The sequence below is a fragment of the Anomaloglossus baeobatrachus genome, chromosome 5 (genome assembly GCF_048569485.1).
Source record: "Anomaloglossus baeobatrachus isolate aAnoBae1 chromosome 5, aAnoBae1.hap1, whole genome shotgun sequence".
NCBI lineage: Eukaryota > Metazoa > Chordata > Amphibia > Anura > Aromobatidae > Anomaloglossus > Anomaloglossus baeobatrachus.
In genome coordinates this window covers 527,706,618-527,725,375 of record NC_134357.1, presented here as the reverse complement: position 1 = coordinate 527,725,375, position 18,758 = coordinate 527,706,618, and the positions used below count along the sequence as shown (strand labels likewise).

The 18,758-nt window shown below is 45.1% G+C and overlaps 1 protein-coding gene across 1 annotated transcript in view; it reads right to left on the bottom strand.

Moving 5' to 3' along the window:
• Positions 1-18,517, bottom strand: part of LOC142312158 (uncharacterized) — a 193,832-nt gene extending 175,315 nt beyond the window's left edge. Inside the window, exons 1-5 of the mRNA XM_075351060.1 lie at positions 18,362-18,517; positions 18,053-18,232; positions 17,848-17,971; positions 17,667-17,764; positions 17,382-17,472 (exon numbers count right to left, since the gene is read on the bottom strand). Of these exons, the coding sequence (XP_075207175.1) occupies positions 17,382-17,472; positions 17,667-17,764; positions 17,848-17,971; positions 18,053-18,232; positions 18,362-18,448 (580 nt within the window). The 5' untranslated portion in view covers positions 18,449-18,517. The remainder of the gene's footprint in view (positions 1-17,381; positions 17,473-17,666; positions 17,765-17,847; positions 17,972-18,052; positions 18,233-18,361) is intronic.
• Positions 18,518-18,758: the final 241 nt, after the last annotated feature.

Below are 18,758 nucleotides of genomic sequence, written 5' to 3'. Positions count from 1 at the left end.
ATTGTGAACCGTGGTTTTAACCTTTTATGAACTATTGTTCATTTTATTATATGGATTAGTAAAAGTTATGTTTTAGGTCTGAAATTCTCTTTTATGACTCAGTGATTGGTCCAGCTACCCTAACAATTGTATATTTTGGATCTTTTTTGTATATTGCTACTTTCCCTTAAGTAGTACTTGACCCAATGTCAGAACCTCTGATAACACCTGTGAAATAACACAATGCTAGTCTGGAAAGAAGCAATATTAGGTGACAGGAGAAAGACTTTCAACAAATCACAGTAACTTGCAACGATGCCTTTGATACAGTTTCATGGAAAGGCCCTCCCCTGCGGCTCCAGGGATAATTGGCTATCATGCCGGAAGGGCCCATGAAGGTTATCCCCAGTAGGAAACAGAGGTGCTACACAGGACCGCTACCCTGTCGGATTGCTCTTGTCAGGACCTCTTTGTCTCCCATGGCGACGGACTGGCTGCCATACTGGGGGTTCCACAGGGAGTTGGGGGCCTGAGGGCCAATCCGGCAGTGCTACCATAGGAAGCTCGAAAGTCCCCAAGAACTTAGCCAGATCTCCGAGTTTGCGAAAGATTGCTGATTTCCCATCCTTATGCGCTGTCAGCTGGAAGGGGAAACCCCATCTATATGGAATGTTTCTGTCCTGGAGGTGTTGGAGCAGGGGTTTTAATGCTCTTCGCAGCTGCAGAGTGCGTCTAGCCAGATCCGGTAATATCTGGACCTGGGATCCCTGGTAGTTGATGGATCCTGCCTGCCGCACCGCGGACATGATGGAGTCCTTTACCTTATAAAAGTGAACTCTACATATTATGTCCCTTGGACGTGAATCTGGAGGGGATTTGGGACCCAGGGCCCTATGTATGCGGTCTAACTCAATCGGCCCAGAGCTCTGTTCTCCCAGAATTTGAGCAAAGAGCTTCTGTGCCATGGCCTCCAGTTCAGGAGTGCCAATACTTTCAGGGATGCCACGAATACGGACATTATTTCGCCGATTGCGGTTCTCTAAGTCCTCTTGCCCTGAAGTGAGCTCATCAATCTTTGCTGAGTGGCTAAGTAATATTTTCCTTTGTAGGGACAACTCAGCAGTGATGGCTTCCTGGGACTTCTCCACCTCCTCTACCCTGTATGTGAATTCAGATTTCAGTGCCTGCAGCTCTTTCTTGTAAGTATTCTCAAGCCTGCTAGCAAATCTGTCCAAATCTTTTTTTGTAGGCAAAGCCTTGATAGATTTACTTATCTCATGTAGATTAGGCAGATCTCCCTCATTGTCCTCCTCGCTGGAGAAGTCCTGCTGTGATTTCCCCGGGTCTTGCTGTGTCTGTGTTTGACTTTCCCGGGGCTGTGAGTTTTCCATGAGGGAGGCAGACGCCATCATTGATCTAGTGTTCCTGACGGCTGCTGAGGTACTCTGGCTGAGGAAACGATCCATGCTGCTCACTGTCTCCTTTATCTCACCTCGGTGTCGGGTGACTTTCCTGGATCTGCCCATAAGCAGAGAGATGTTAATGTGCTCTAATGGAGGCTAATGGGGGAAGTTCAGGACAGAGCTCCCAGCAAGTGCAGCTCACTCGGCCATCAGCAAGCCACACCCCCCCCACTTTATATGATTTTTAAATAATTAATTTGCGTTTTATTTCATGAAATAAGTATAGAAAAACAGAATGTAATATTTGGTATAGAAACATTTGTTTGTGATTACAGAGGTCCTGTAGTTTTTGACCAAGTTTGCACACACTGCAGCAGGGATTTTGGCTCAATCCTCCATACACATTTTCTCCATATCTTTCAGGTTTCGAGGCTGTCATTGGGCAACATTGAGTTTCAGCTCCCTTCAATGATTTTCTATTGCGTTCCAGGTCTGGAGACTGGCTAGACCACTCCAGGACCATGAAAAGCTTCTTACAGAGCCACTCCTTAGTTGCTCTGGGTGTGTGTTTGTCATACTGGAAGACCCAACCATGACCCATCTTCAATGTCCTTACTGAAGGAAGGAAGTTGTTAGCCATTATCTCGCAATACATGACACCATCATCTTCCCTTCAATATGATGCATTCGTCTGTCCCCTTTGCAAAAAAGCACACCTAAAGTATGATGCTTCCACCCCATGCTTCACAATTGGGTTGGTGTACTTGGGGATGTACTCACCCGTCTTCCTGCAAACACAGAATAAAATGTTCTATTTTGGTCTCATCTAACCACATGATCTTCTCCCATGCCTTCTCTGGATCATCCAGATGGTCGCTGGTGAACTTCAAACAGGCTTGAACATGTACGGTAGTGAGCAAGGAGACCTTGCATGCTCTGTAGGATTTTAATCCATGATGGTGTAGTATGTTACTAACGGTAATCATTGAGACTGTGGCCCCAGCTCTCTTCAGGTCATTGACGAGGTCCTCCCATGTAGTTCTAGGCTCATTCCTGACCTTTCACAGAATCATCCTTACTTCAATAGGCAAGATCTTGCATGGAGCCCCAAACCGAGTAAGATTAACGGTCATCTTATGTTTCTTCCATCTTCTAATAATTGCGCCAATAGTTGTTGCCTTCTCAACAGGCTGCTTGCCTATTGTCCTATAGCCCATCCCAGTCTTGAGCAGGTCTACAATTTAGTCCCTGGTGTCATTAGCTCTTTGGTCTTGGACATGGTGGAGAGATTAAAGTGTGATTGATTGAGTGTGTGGACAGGTGTCTTTTATACAGGTATCAAGTTGAAATGGGTGCAGTTAATACAGGTAATGAGTGCGGAGTAAGAGGGATTCTTAAAGAAAAAAATAACAGGTCTGAGAGAGACAGAATTGGTTGTAGGTTGGAAAATCGGCAGTGTATCAAATACTTATTTTCCATACTGTATATACACTTTGTCTGATGTTTGATTAAATTGAAGCAACTGTTATAAGATATACATGTACTAAAGACACTTGTGCTGTAGGGGTAAAAATGTGATGAAACTGCAGTAGTAATTAAAAGGGGCATTTTATAATGAAAAACCTGTTATGTATTTAACTGCTATTGTTTGGTTTGTAAGTTTTGCTTATATGCCTAATTTACAGGGAATAGGTTGAATAGTTTTGATTATGAAAAGCATTTGAAAGCTACAGTTGCAGACATCCAAATGATATCCCTTGAAAAGAAAAAGTTGGGCCCTTAACAATGATATTTGTCAACAACTCTTCTTGAGTTAGCAGCACCCTCCAAACTCTTGACAATCTCTGTCCAGATGCCTTGGACATTCTGACAAACATTCACCATAGTAGTTATTAAAGGATGAGCAAAAATATCCAAAGGGTTTGTCTTAATTACTGTGATATTAATTAAACTGTGTAAGAGAACAATTATCCGAATAGAGCCAAAGTTATTTATTGAAACTCCAACAAGGATCTGATGGAGATCTAAGTTAAATCCCCGTACATTGTGTATTGCTTGTTAGGAGTGTGTATGGTTACCTAATTGACGTATGAAGCTATGACAAGAACAATTTACTGTTGTGTTTTATACAATTTTTTGTTAAAGCAGTTTCTAAAACATTTCATTTTTATAGCCAATGAAAAAAGAAAAAGTTGACAACTAGTTCTGGTGGATTTAACGATCTTTTCGTCTGCAACAATACAAGTATGCACCATATAAGTATGATGTATTGAATTAGGCCAGAAATATTATTATGATGCACTTGGTCATCTATCATCACTTCACTGCCATCATCTAATCATCATGTCTATCTTCACACAAGTATGTTGAATCATCCACCCTGCTTTCCCATGAACTGAACTGATCTCCCCTTTCCTCTGCCGTGTGTGCTAATACCTTGTATGTTGAATCATCCACCCTGATTTCCCAATATGTCTGACATGTTCTCTCTTTGCTTCAATATCTCCCTGGCATGCTTCAGCATCTCACTGTGACCTCTCCCCCCCTGTTCCCCCCTTCCTTTTATGACCTTTGTTTACTCTGCCTATGTGATGCTGCATCTGGCTTCTTTGAGTGATCAAGAGGTTCTTGTTGCACCCCACCCTTTCACAGCTGATTGCACTTGTATCTGTATATATTGGGGCACCTAAAAGTCTGCACATAGACTTTTCGTCTGCACCAAGACAAGTATGCATCATATAAGTATGATGCATTGAATTAGGCCAGAATTAGGCCGGAAGTTACCGGAAGGTAACTGGATATATAGTCACTGTAAACAATGTTTGTGTTTATCTTCACTTTCACCCCTATAATACTTCACTTTCTACTGCACCCTCTGATCCCTAAACCCAGTAATGAACTTTTCATCTCTCCCACCATCCTCCCCACCTATCTCACCTTCCACTCAGATATTTTCCTCAACATTTCACCCAGTGTCTCCAGACACACACAACCATCTCATGGCCTCTCCTGCTCCCACCTACTAAAGCTGGTGTCACACACAGCGACAACGACAACGACATCGCTGCTTCGTCACCATTTTCTGTGACGTTGCAGCGACGTCCCGTCGCTGTCGCTGTGTGTGACATCCAGCAACGACCTGGCCCCTGCTGTGAGGTCGCCGGTCGTTGCTGAATGTCCAGCTTCATTTTTTGGTCGTCACTCTCCCGCTGTGACACACACATCGCTGTGTGTGAGAGCGAGAGAGCGACGAAATGAAGCGAGCAGCGAGCAGGAGCCGGCATCTGGCAGCCTGCGGTAAGCTGTAACCAGCGTAAACATCGGGTAACCAAAGGAAGCCCTTTCCCTGGTTACCCGATATTTACCTTCGTTACCAGCCTCCGCTCTTGCTGCCAGTGCTGGCTCCTGCTCTGTGCACATGTAGCTGCAGTACACATCGGGTTAATTAACCCGATGTGTACTGTAGCAAGGAGAGCAGGAAGCCAGCGCTAAGCAGTGTGCGCGGCTCCCTGCTCTCTGCACTGTGACATGTAGCTGCAGCACACATCGGGTATTTAACCCGATGTGTACTGTACCTAGGAGAGCAAGGAGCCAGCGCTAAGCGCGGCTCCCTGCTCTCTGCACTGTGACATGTAGCTGCAGCACACATCGGGTAATTAACCCGATGTGTACTGTACCTAGGAGAGCAAGGAGCCAGCGCTAAGCGCGGCTCCCTGCTCTCTGCACATGTAGCACAGCGACGTTATGATCGCTGCTTCGGCTGCTGTGTTTGACAGCTAAGCAGCGATCATAACAGCGACTTACAAGGTCGCTGTTACGTCACAGAAAATGGTGACGTAACAGCGACGTCGTTGTCGCTGTCGCTTAGTGTGACCCCAGCTTTACACTCTCACTGCTTCTCCTCACTGCTGGAGATATCTCTCCTAATCCTGGTCCTCCTCACCACATCCCTATTGTCACTTCAATCCCTCATCCACAACCTATCACAAATTTCCGCAACCTCTCAAACCTCATACCCATCCACCCAGCCCCCGCTCCCCCAGACCCACTAACAGGAGCTTTATGGAACGCTCGCTCCGTCTGCAACAAACTTCATTACATTCAAATCTTTTCATCACTAATAAACTTTTCTTCCTCGCCATCACAGAAACCTGGCTCACCCCCTCTGACACAGCCTCTCCTGCTGCACTTTCTTATGGCGACCTCCAACTCTCTCACACCCCCCGCCCCAGTAACAAGCATGGTGGAGGAGTTGGTTTGCTCCTGTCCGACCAATGCTCCTTTACACCAATACCACTACCACCCTCTGTTACTCTTCCCTCTTTTGAGGTGCACTCCGTACGCATCTACGCCCCCTCCAACCTTCAACTGGCTGTCATTTACCGCCCTCCAGGGCCTGCCACTGCCTTTTTTGACCATTTCACCACCTGGCTACTACACTTCATTTCCACCGACATCCCCACCATGATCATGGGTGATTTCAGCATCCCCATTGACACTTGCCACTCATCTGTCTCGAAATGTCTAACACTCACTTCCTCATTCGGCCTCACCCAATGGTCTTCTGCAGCTACTCACAAAGATGGCCACACGCTGGACCTCATCTTCACTCGCCTCTGTTCCCTATCTAACCTCTCTAAGGCGGGCTTTGCACACTACGACATCTCAGGTGCGATATCGGTGGGGTCAAATCGAAAGTGACGCACATTCGGCGTCGCAGTCGATATCGTAGTGTGTAAATCCTTTTTGATACGATTAACGAGCGCAAAAGAGTCGTTATCGTATCATCGGTGTAGGGTCCGACATTTCCATTATTTGGCAGCAGTGACAGGTACGATGTTGTTCCTCGTTCCTGCGGCAGCACACATCGCTGTGTGAGAAGACGCAGGAACGAGGAACATCTACCTGCGTCACCGCGTCTCACGCCGGCTCTGCGGAAGGAAGGAGGGGGGCGGGATGTTTACGTCCCGCTCATCTCCGCCCCTCCGCTTCTATTGCCCGCCTGCCGTGTGACGTCATACGACCCGCCCCCTTAGGAAGGAGGCGGTTCACCAGCCAGAGCGACGTCGCAGGGCATGTGAGTGCATGTGAAGCTGCCGTAGCGATAATGTTCGCTACGGCAGCAATCACAAGATATCGCACCTGCGACGGAGGCGGGAACTATCGCTGCAGCGTCGGTAACACATTGTTACCAATGTCGCAACGTGCAAAGTACCCCTAACTCACCTTTCCCCTTATTTGACCACAACCTACTCACATTCTCTTCCCTCTCTTCTCCAAGTACGCAACCCCCCTCCACAAACTTTCACACCCTCGCAGAAATATCAAACATCTTGATTTACACGCACTTTCTCAGTCCCTTCTCCCTCTCACAGACATTACATTTTTAAACGATGCAGATGCTGCTGCAACTTTATACAACACTACAATCTCTGCAGCTCTCGAATCAGCTGCCCCCTCACACACACACACCAAAACCCTCACAATCAACAGGCAACCCTGGCACACCAGTCAGACTAAACAACTGTCTTCCCCCCCCCCCTCCTTTATATTAGGAGAGAAAGAACCAATTGCATTGACATTACCATTAACATATCCTTACTGTATGTACACTTTGGTCACACACATATATGTTCCATCTTAGGCATCCCAAGTTTCTATTCCCGATTCACCTCTTACCATTGATTCATATAGTTATGCCAAATTAAACCATTGATTCATTGTTTCCCTTAAGATGTAAAAACCTATGTATTAACTGCGTTCTTATATTTATCCTATTGTATTAACCACAGTGTACATACGATATTGAGTATGCGATTATTTCGCCATTGTATTCTAACTCCTTCTTTCTGCTTCACAGAACTAATACCATTGCGTGACAATGATAAACCAGCATGTCACTCACTCCTGCACCGAAATATGTAAACCGGGTCCGGATCCACTACCAACACGGTCATGTGACTCACTATTACGCCCTCATTATCATATGCTTGTCACATGTGCGTTCCATGGCTCCACTACCGCGTTCCACCAAGCGGCAGTGACGCGCTCACCACCTCCACCATTGGAAGTCACTTGCGCATGCGCAGGACGCCGGTTCCCAGCATGCACCATTCCGCACGAAAACCGGAAGTTACGTCGCAGCATACTCGTGGTTAAATAGACGCTTCTCCTCCACTCTTTTCACTTCACAGGACGTGCGATCCAGCTCTGCGGCACCACTGGCGCATGGTAAGGTGGCTCACCGAGACATTACCATACTTATACCACCAATGTATTATACAAACTTATCATTCTTTACTTCACTATCTCCCCTCCTCTCTTCCTGGTCAGCTAGATTTGACTCTTTCCTGGGCCAACGGACTTCCCTCCATGCCATATCCCTCAGAGTCACTAGGTAACCTTCTCTTCCTTGTCTCCCTCTTTATTTCATACTCTCTTCCTTTTTTTCACTTAATCATTTTCCAATTCTTCTTTATACAGCTATAAGCGGCAGTCAGACATAACACCCTGATTACCAGGTTGAACTCTGGACCCTGACTCCCCACTACAGGAGCGGTCCGTTTTAGGTAACCTCTACCACAGTACCTTACTCAATTAATCACTAGGTAACCCCTTGCAATCTCTTTCTGTTACTAAATCTTTACCCCGTATTGTTGATAATACTAGTTTCATATTATCCCTTTGATGCTACAGATTCCCAATCAGGCATACCGTCCTGACTCCTACATGTGAACCTGGGACGTCTGTTTCATACCACTGGAACCGCTTTTCTCCCACAAAAGTCACTGACAGATATACTTTGAGCCGCAGCGATCCTTCTTTAGGCTATACTACCAGAGCCAATAGGTAATATTGTATTTTACCACACTCACTATCTTTATATAGCAACAATAGCCTCGTTAACCTGGTTTCCTATTGGAACCTTAGATATTAACATCCCGCTGCAGGAGCTGCCATTCCCCTGGGACACACATGGTCGCAATCTTGGCCTAATATACCAAGACACCTAAGAGGTATAGCCGACCGTCAAGGTAACTAATAGTTCTCCTTTTAAATGGGAGCATCTATCAATGCATAAACATTTCCTAGCCCAGTTGGTCATTCCCCATTTTTTTGTCCTTATAGATAGACCTAATGCTCTCTATTTCAAACCTCCCTGGTCAAGATCCAATAACCTCTTAGGATCAAGCATACCAAACATCTCCCGGAGCTTTTTACGGCTTCTGACGCAGCGTATGTCGAAGCAATCACTATCTTTTGTTCTTTTTCCTTGTGCTCTTTTTCTTTGTGCTTCTCTTCTGTCAATAAAGATTCCCTCACCCCCTTTTACCTTTTCCCCTCAGCTATCTCCAAACGGAGGGCTCTACATTTTTGCAGCTATCCTGCATCTGTACCACGTTGCCATCTCATTATAAACCAAGGTGAGCGTCCTTGCCATGCGCGCTTTGCGGTCACACCACAAGCACTTGTGTCTCACTTCTACCCTGCTACCTTGTGTAATTACTACTACACCTATGAGGTTCCGTATATTTAAATATACAGTGTTTCAATGTTTCAATCTATGTATGTTGTACCCTTGCTCCTATGTTTCTGTCATTACCCATGATCTTTGCTGTTCCTATCTTTGCCTTCTGTACCCAGACCGGTATATCCATTCAATGTTATTAATTTATCTCTTTTCTTTTGTTTTGTTTTCTCACTTGTAAATAATGTATTCAGCCTGTCCGACCTGATGAAGGCTTGCTAGCCGAAACGTCGATTCCTGGCGGACAATTGTACAGCACTTTTCACTTTTTGGCACTAATAAAATAAGAGAAAAGGATTTTGACATCCAACAACTGTATTCTTCAATTTTTTTGGGCATATGGGAAAGTGGTAGTGTGCCGGAGTTAACCTCCAATGATAGTCTATTTTTCTCCTGAGCACCTACAAGAGGTGATGCAAGGTCTTCGTCACTTTATTGCTTAACTCATTTTGACCTAGCTCCCTCACTTCCCTAACAAGGCATTTTTGGATCTGCCCATGTCGCAATCCAGTTTCACTACTTTTTCGTATAATGAAGATGAATCCAACAACATAGTATCAAGGGTCACTAAGCCCTGGTCTTTTCTCAACATACCAGCAGAGGAAACCAAGAAACGGGACCTTGAGAAGGTGCTGCAGAAACACGCCTCCCTAGATCTCCACCTGACCACTCTGGCCGAGTACCACCGGACAAAACGTATCCCAAGGGGCCTACGGGTCACATTAAGACCGACAATTTTTTCTGATAACAGTGAATACTGTGACAAGTTCGAAGCGATATTAAACAAATGTTCAATGGACATTATTACCCTAACCATTGACTTCCTGCAGAAAGAAGTTGATCAATTATCTACTAGTATCTCAGTAACTGAAACACAGTTGAAACAAGTTCTACCAGCCACCGAGCTCGAGCAGCTTAAAAAAGAAACTGACGACTACATTTCCAACTTCAGGAAGACTCTAGAGGCTAAAAAGCGCAATAAATTTCTCAGAGATCAGGAGTACTACTCCCAGGGGACCGTCTACCGATGGCGCTCAGGGGAGTCCTCCTCCTTCTTCTCACGACGTCCGTCTCGTTACACAGGCTATTCATCTTCAGGGAGTTCGGACTTCGACACCCGTCCCCAGCGTCCGCAGCCCGGTTTTTTAGGTCAACGACGGCCCCCCGTAAGAAGACGAGGAGGGGGTACAGGCGGCAACCGCAATTACCGGGAGGACCGAGTATGGACAAGGTCACAGGTAACACGAACCTAGTCTACAATATCTCTTCGTACAATTTATCACCTGCTGAGCACCTGGTCCTACAGAAGGGGCTTTCATTTAGCCCTACTCCTGCATATGACACCTTTTCTGTACAAAAGGAGCTGGAGCATTTCTTTCGATCTGTACGGCTAAAAGTGCATTTTGACAATGTAAATACTGTTGATCATGTTAAAAATGCTGATATGGTTTCTACAGCCTCTCCCCCTTGCTTCTCACTCAAGTCCCTACAACTTAAATCACAAAGTTCCTTCATGCCCCCTAGATCATATCATCCGGTCGAAACCCTTGTTTCATTGGTTTCCAATGATATTGATAATTTGAACAAACAGATTCATTCCGGTACATTTCACGTTAGGAACAACTTGTCAGTAGAGGAATCTAGGGCTCTTAACAACTTGAGGGACAATCAGACAGTTATTATCAAGCCGGCGGATAAGGGGGGAGCCATTGTCGTCCTTGACCGACAGTATTACATTTCGGAAATCCTTGGACAATTGTCTGACACATCTACCTATGAACCAGTCTCCCACAATCCGACACCAGATATTTCCTCGCTCATCAAAACTACGGCTCAACTTTACTTTGAACGAGGGGTCATTGATCAGAAATTGAGGGACTTTCTCAGCAACCCACATCCAATCACCCCTGTCTTCTATACACTGCCAAAAGTCCACAAACACCTTACTCGACCCCCAGGCAGGCCCATAGTGGCCTCAACGGACTCGGTCCTTTCTCCATTGGCCCGCACAGTCGAGAAGATCCTCTCACCCTTCATTCCCTTGACCCCCTCGTATCTCAAGGACACGTCCCATTTTTTAGAGGTATTAATGGATCTCCACCACATTCCAGATACATCTATATTGGTGACACTTGATGTTAACTCACTATATACAAGTATTGACCATGAGGAGGGTTTGGCATCGGTTAAATGGTTTTTTGAACAATTCACCACCTTACCAACCGAAAACAGAGAATTCTGTATCGATTTACTCAGGATCATCCTGGAAAGGAACTTTTTCCTATTCCAAGATCAATTCTATGTGCAGCGTAGGGGGACCGCGATGGGCTCTAACGTCGCGCCCCCCTACGCCAACATCTTTATGACCGCATTTGAAGACAGATATATACATTCTCACCCTCAGATCGTATGCCATGCGTTGATTTGGCATAGATACATAGATGATGTTTTTCTGATCTGGGATGGCGGTCTAGACTCCCTACTCACATTCTACGAAGAGATCAACACCTTCCAACCAGGCTTAACCTTTTCTATTAACCATAGTACTGAGAAGATCAACTTTTTAGATTGTTGGGTCATCAAAAATAGGGATGGTACCATTAAGACCGACATCTATACCAAGCCCACGGATAAAAACAGCCTTCTTCATTATACTAGCAACCACCCAAAACATACAAAAAATTCCTTGCCAATCAGCCAGCATACGAGAGTGGATCGGATCGTAAGTGACAACGATAATCATAGGACAAGACATGTTGAGATGACCAACAAGTTTAGGCAGAGGGGCTACCCCACTAATATAGCGACTAACACGAGATCCGTATCCCACAAGCCGCAAACACAAACAGACCGCATGCCCCTTATCAATACATTTCACCCCTTCTCTCCGTTGGTTAAGAGAATCATTCTGAAGCATTGGCCACTTCTTGGCCTCTCTTATTCTCAAATTAGTGAATTCAAGACACCACCACTTTTTTGTTACAAAAAATCTCCAAATATCAGGGATAAACTGGTTCGAGCGGATATAGGCCCCTGTCATCACGTTTCCAAACAGAGGTTCCTTAGTAACCCACGGTTTGGCACCTTCCCATGTCTAAGGTGTGCCCAATGCTCGAATATCACTAAAGCGAGTTCTTTCACACACCCCAGAACTGGTAGAGCCTTTCCAATTAGGGATTTCTTTACTTGTGATAGTTCTTTCGTAGTTTATCTCATCAAGTGCCCCTGCGGTCTCGGATATGTTGGAGAAACTACCCAACATATCCGAGACCGCATCAACAAACATAAGTCGGACATCAGGTGCGGTCGTACCTTACTTCCCGTTCCCCTCCACTTCATAACAGCAGGTCACAGGATCTCACAATTGAGGTTTCAGGTTATCGATCAGGCTGGCACTAGTCGCAGAGGTGGCGACAGGGTTAAACTCCTCCGGGAGAAAGAAGCTAGATGGATCCACACTCTGGACACCCTTGAGCCCCATGGTCTGAACCGGAGACACGAACAAACTTTTTGACCTCTATTTGCTGTTGTGGTTTAGAGCATACATGAAGATACCACTCTATATTGATTCCATATTGCTTTTATAGTAATATCCACGGATGACCATAATGTAAAACTGAAGTACGGTCCCATCACAATACATAATTCCAACTTCATATTGTCTCCCCCCCCCCCCCTCCTTTATATTAGGAGAGAAAGAACCAATTGCATTGACATTACCATTAACATATCCTTACTGTATGTACACTTTGGTCACACACATATATGTTCCATCTTAGGCATCCCAAGTTTCTATTCCCGATTCACCTCTTACCATTGATTCATATAGTTATGCCAAATTAAACCATTGATTCATTGTTTCCCTTAAGATGTAAAAACCTATGTATTAACTGCGTTCTTATATTTATCCTATTGTATTAACCACAGTGTACATACGATATTGAGTATGCGATTATTTCGCCATTGTATTCTAACTCCTTCTTTCTGCTTCACAGAACTAATACCATTGCGTGACAATGATAAACCAGCATGTCACTCACTCCTGCACCGAAATATGTAAACCGGGTCCGGATCCACTACCAACACGGTCATGTGACTCACTATTACGCCCTCATTATCATATGCTTGTCACATGTGCGTTCCATGGCTCCACTACCGCGTTCCACCAAGCGGCAGTGACGCGCTCACCACCTCCACCATTGGAAGTCACTTGCGCATGCGCAGGACGCCGGTTCCCAGCATGCACCATTCCGCACGAAAACCGGAAGTTACGTCGCAGCATACTCGTGGTTAAATAGACGCTTCTCCTCCACTCTTTTCACTTCACAGGACGTGCGATCCAGCTCTGCGGCACCACTGGCGCATGGTAAGGTGGCTCACCGAGACATTACCATACTTATACCACCAATGTATTATACAAACTTATCATTCTTTACTTCACTATCTCCCCTCCTCTCTTCCTGGTCAGCTAGATTTGACTCTTTCCTGGGCCAACGGACTTCCCTCCATGCCATATCCCTCAGAGTCACTAGGTTACCTTCTCTTCCTTGTCTCCCTCTTTATTTCATACTCTCTTCCTTTTTTTCACTTAATCATTCTCCAATTCTTCTTTATACAGCTATAAGCGGCAGTCAGACATAACACCCTGATTACCAGGTTGAACTCTGGACCCTGACTCCCCACTACAGGAGCGGTCCGTTTTAGGTAACCTCTACCACAGTACCTTACTCAATTAATCACTAGGTAACCCCTTGCAATCTCTTTCTGTTACTAAATCTTTACCCCGTATTGTTGATAATACTAGTTTCATATTATCCCTTTGATGCTACAGATTCCCAATCAGGCATACCGTCCTGACTCCTACATGTGAACCTGGGACGTCTGTTTCATACCACTGGAACCGCTTTTCTCCCACAAAAGTCACTGACAGATATACTTTGAGCCGCAGCGATCCTTCTTTAGGCTATACTACCAGAGCCAATAGGTAATATTGTATTTTACCACACTCACTATCTTTATATAGCAACAATAGCCTCGTTAACCTGGTTTCCTATTGGAACCTTAGATATTAACATCCCGCTGCAGGAGCTGCCATTCCCCTGGGACACACATGGTCGCAATCTTGGCCTAATATACCAAGACACCTAAGAGGTATAGCCGACCGTCAAGGTAACTAATAGTTCTCCTTTTAAATGGGAGCATCTATCAATGCATAAACATTTCCTATCCCAGTTGGTCATTCCCCATTTTTTTGTCCTTATAGATAGACCTAATGCTCTCTATTTCAAACCTCCCTGGTCAAGATCCAATAACCTCTTAGGATCAAGCATACCAAACATCTCCCGGAGCTTTTTACGGCTTCTGACGCAGGGTATGTCGAAGCAATCACTATCTTTTGTTCTTTTTCCTTGTGCTCTTTTTCTTTGTGCTTCTCTTCTGTCAATAAAGATTCCCTCACCCCCTTTTACCTTTTCCCCTCAGCTATCTCGAAACGGAGGGCTCTACATTTTTGCAGCTATCCTGCATCTGTACCACGTTGCCATCTCATTATAAACCAAGGTGAGCGTCCTTGCCATGCGCGCTTTGCGGTCACACCACAAGCACTTGTGTCTCACTTCTACCCTGCTACCTTGTGTTATTACTACTACACCTATGAGGTTCCGTATATTTAAATATACAGTGTTTCAATGTTTCAATCTATGTATGTTGTACCCTTGCTCCTATGTTTCTGTCATTACCCATGATCTTTGCTGTTCCTATCTTTGCCTTCTGTACCCAGACCGGTATATCCATTCAATGTTATTAATTTATCTCTTTTCTTTTGTTTTGTTTTCTCACTTGTAAATAATGTATTCAGCCTGTCCGACCTGATGAAGGCTTGCTAGCCGAAACGTCGATTCCTGGCGGACAATTGTACAGCACTTTTCACTTTTTGGCACTAATAAAATAAGAGAAAAGGATTTTGACATCCAACAACTGTATTCTTCAATTTTTTTGGGCATATGGGAAAGTGGTAGTGTGCCGGAGTTAACCTCCAATGATAGTCTATTTTTCTCCTGAGCACCTACAAGAGGTGATGCAAGGTCTTCGTCACTTTATTATTAAACAACTGAGAAGGGCTTCCAGAATTGCTGAGCGCAGATGGAAGAAGTCTCATTCCACTGAGCACTTCATTGCATATAAAGAGTCCCTCACCACCTTCAAGTCCACACTCACTGCTGCAAAACAAACCTACTTCTCATCCCTCATATCCTCTCTCTCTCACAACCCTAAACAGCTATTCAACACTTTCAATTTTCTCCTTCGTCCTCCAGCACCACCTCCCTCTCCTCTCAGCTGAAGACTTTGCCTCTTTCTTCAAGCAGAAGATTGACAACATCAGAGCAAGCTTTGGCCCACAATCACCACGGCCCCTCATCATTGCTACTCAGCCCTCTTCCTCCAAATCCAGCTTCTGCACCATGACAGAAAACAATCTTTCCACTCTACTCTCAAGATCACATCTAACCACCTGTGCACTGGATCCGCTCCAATCGCAGCTCATCCCCAACATCACCGCAGTCCTCATCCCAGCCCTAACCCATCTCTTCAACCTATCACTAACAAGTGGTGTATTTCCCTCATGCTTTAAACATGCCTCCATTACACCTATTCTCAAAAAGCCCTCCCTTGACCCATCCTCTGTGTCAAACTATCACCCCATATCCCTTCTTCCTATGCCTCAAAACTACTGGAACAGCATGTCCATCTTGAATTGTCCTCATACCTCTCCTCCTGCTCCCTCTTTGACCAGCTACAATCTGGCTTCCGACCACATCACTCTATTGAAACTGCCCTAACCAAAGTCACCAATGATCTACTAACCACCAAGGCCAAGTGACACTACTCTATCCTCCTCCTCCTGGACCTGTCCTCTGCCTTCGACACAGTAGACCATTCCTTCCTACTACAGATTCTCTCATCTCTGGGTATCACAGACTTGGCCCTATCTTGGATCTCCTCATACCTAACCGACCGAACTTTCAGCGTCTCCCATTCTCACACCACTTCCTCATCTCGCCCCCTATCTGTCGGTGTCCCCTAAGGCTCAGTTCTTGGACCCCTGCTGTTCTCCATCTACACCTTCGGCCTGGGACAGCTCATAGAGTCCCACGGCTTTCAGTATCATCTCTATGCCGATGACACACAGATGTACCTCTCTGGACCTGACATTACCTCTCTACTAACCAAAATTCCACAATGTCTGTCTGCTATTTCATCCTTCTTCTCTGCGCGATTCCTAAAGCTTAACATGGATAAAACAGAGTTCATTGTCTTTCCTCCTCCTCACTCATCTCGTCCAACAAGCCTTTCCATCAAACTTGATGGTTGCTCACTCTCCCCAGTCTCACAAGCTCGTTGCCTTGGAGTAACCCTCGACTCTGCTCTATCCTTCAAGCCACACATCCAAGCCCTCTTTACCTCATGCAGACTACAACTCAAAAATATCTCCCGCATCCGTGCTTTCCTTAAGAATCAGCAAAAACATTAGTGCATGCCCTTATCATCTTCCGCCTCGACTACTGCAACCTCTTGCTCTCTGGCCTCCCTTCCAACACTCTTGCACCCCTCCAATCTATCCTAAACTCTGCAGCCCGCTTAATCCACCTCTCCCCTCGCTATTCCCCAGCCTCGCTACTCTGCCAATCCCTTCACTGGCTTCCCATCACCCAACGACTCCAGTTCAAAACATTAACCATGACATACAAAGCCATCCACAACCTGTCTCCTCCTTACATCTGTGACCTAGTCTTCCGGTACCTACCTGCACGCAACCTCAGATCCTCACAAGATCTCCTTCTCTACTCCTCTCTTATCTCCTCTTCCCACAATCGCGTACAAGATTTCTCCCGTGCCTCCCCCATACTCTGGAACGCTCTACCTCAGCATATTAGACTATCCCCTACCGTGGAAAGCTTCAAGAGGAACCTCAAGACCCATCTCTTCCAACAAGCCTACAACCTACAATAACCCTCAGTCCAGTACACCACCGTGCAACCAGCTCTGTCCTCACCTATTGTACTATCACCCATTCCCTGTAGACTGTGAGCCCTCACGGGCACTGTCCTCTCTCCTCCTATACCAGTCTGTTTTGTACTGTTAATGACTGTTGTACGTATACCCTCTTTCACTTGTAAAGAGCCATGAAATAAATGACGCTATAATAATAAATAATAATAATAATAATTATAATAATCTGATGTTCTCTTTCCAGCTATTGGAATATTTCTACTGAAATTTACATCCTTATTTCATCATCTAAAACAATATCATATTTTCATCCATTTATATCCAGTGTTTAGGCAGAAGGGATGAATTAAAAGCTGAAAAACCTGAAGGACTAAAGTGCTCACAAAAAATAACACAAAATGGTACTAGCCAGTGACTGAGAAGAATCCTTGAGATCTATGCATTTAGTGGTTACTACTGACCTGGGTAATCAAATGTAAGAATTTCCTCTTTACACCACTCATCATCCCTCATATATCTCTCTGTAGTATTAATATGGGTCATATCTTCACCCTGAAACAAATATTGGAAAAGTCACAGACAGAAGAAGTCACATCTATGATCAGCTCTAATCCTGCCATCTCCACCGCTCTCATTACACAAGTATAAAACATATAATACTTGTGGATAAAACAAGACTGAGCACAAGACCTTCACAGCCGTCTACACATCATAGGGAGATTTCATGACACCTTCTCTCCATTTACCTGATGATCCTGAGGAAAATCGGGACTTTCTTGGTTACAGTCCAGTGGGAGAATAGGATGGTGACCTCTCTCTGGTGTTGTCCTCTCACTGGATAGAACTGGAGGAAACACATACAGGGACTAAATTCATTCTTTACATACAGATAATTATAGGTCATCTGTATTTAGTGCTGTCTATTACCTGGTGATGTGAGGGGCTGGGGATCCTCCATCATGACGTCCTTGTACAGATCTTTGTGTTCTTCTAAATACTCCCACTCCTCCATGGAGAAATAGATGGCGACATCCTGACACCTTATAGGAACCTGAACAATCCAATGATAATGTCATCCCCGATCCCTTCATAGCCTTACTGTGTAATGTCCCACCATTCCCAGTAGTGTCACCTCTCCAGTCAGCAGCTCAATCATCTTGTAGGTGAGTTCTAGGATCTTCTGGTCATTGATGTCCTCATGTATCAGGGGGTGAGGTGGAGGCCCTGTGATTGGGCTCAGGGGTCTTCCCCATCCCTCAGACATAGGGTCCTGCCAGCAATCACTAGAGGTCTTCTTCACTACTGTGTAATCCTGGTTATGGAGAGATACATTAATAAATCTCACTCCAGACATTTCCAGAGTCCTCACCGCTCCAGTTCTGTCCATCTGTTATTCCCATAGATAAGAATGATGTAATGTGACGCCATCAGAATCTCTCACCTCTCCAGTAAGCCGAAAGAGGATCTCTAGAGTGAGGCGTAATATCCTCTCTGCCATCTCCGCCATCTTGTCCCTGTCCCGATCCATACTTGATGGGTCAATCAGGAAAATTCTCTTATATAGAAGATTTCCACTGAGAGAATCTATTGTAGGGACCTGACTGATAAGAAGAGAAGAAAATGCTAGCTCATAAAAAATACACTTTCTCAAGATAATAAAGGGAAATATATGAGGAGATATAAAGCAGTTTCTCAATATTTAAGGACAGATCATGTCACACCGTCACATGAACACAGACCAGGCCCTGAATCATGATGACAGTTCGTTTCATGGAGGGGGCAGAGTCTGTTTTAGTGACCGCAGCCTGAAGACACATTGCTTGAGTATCCCAGCATGC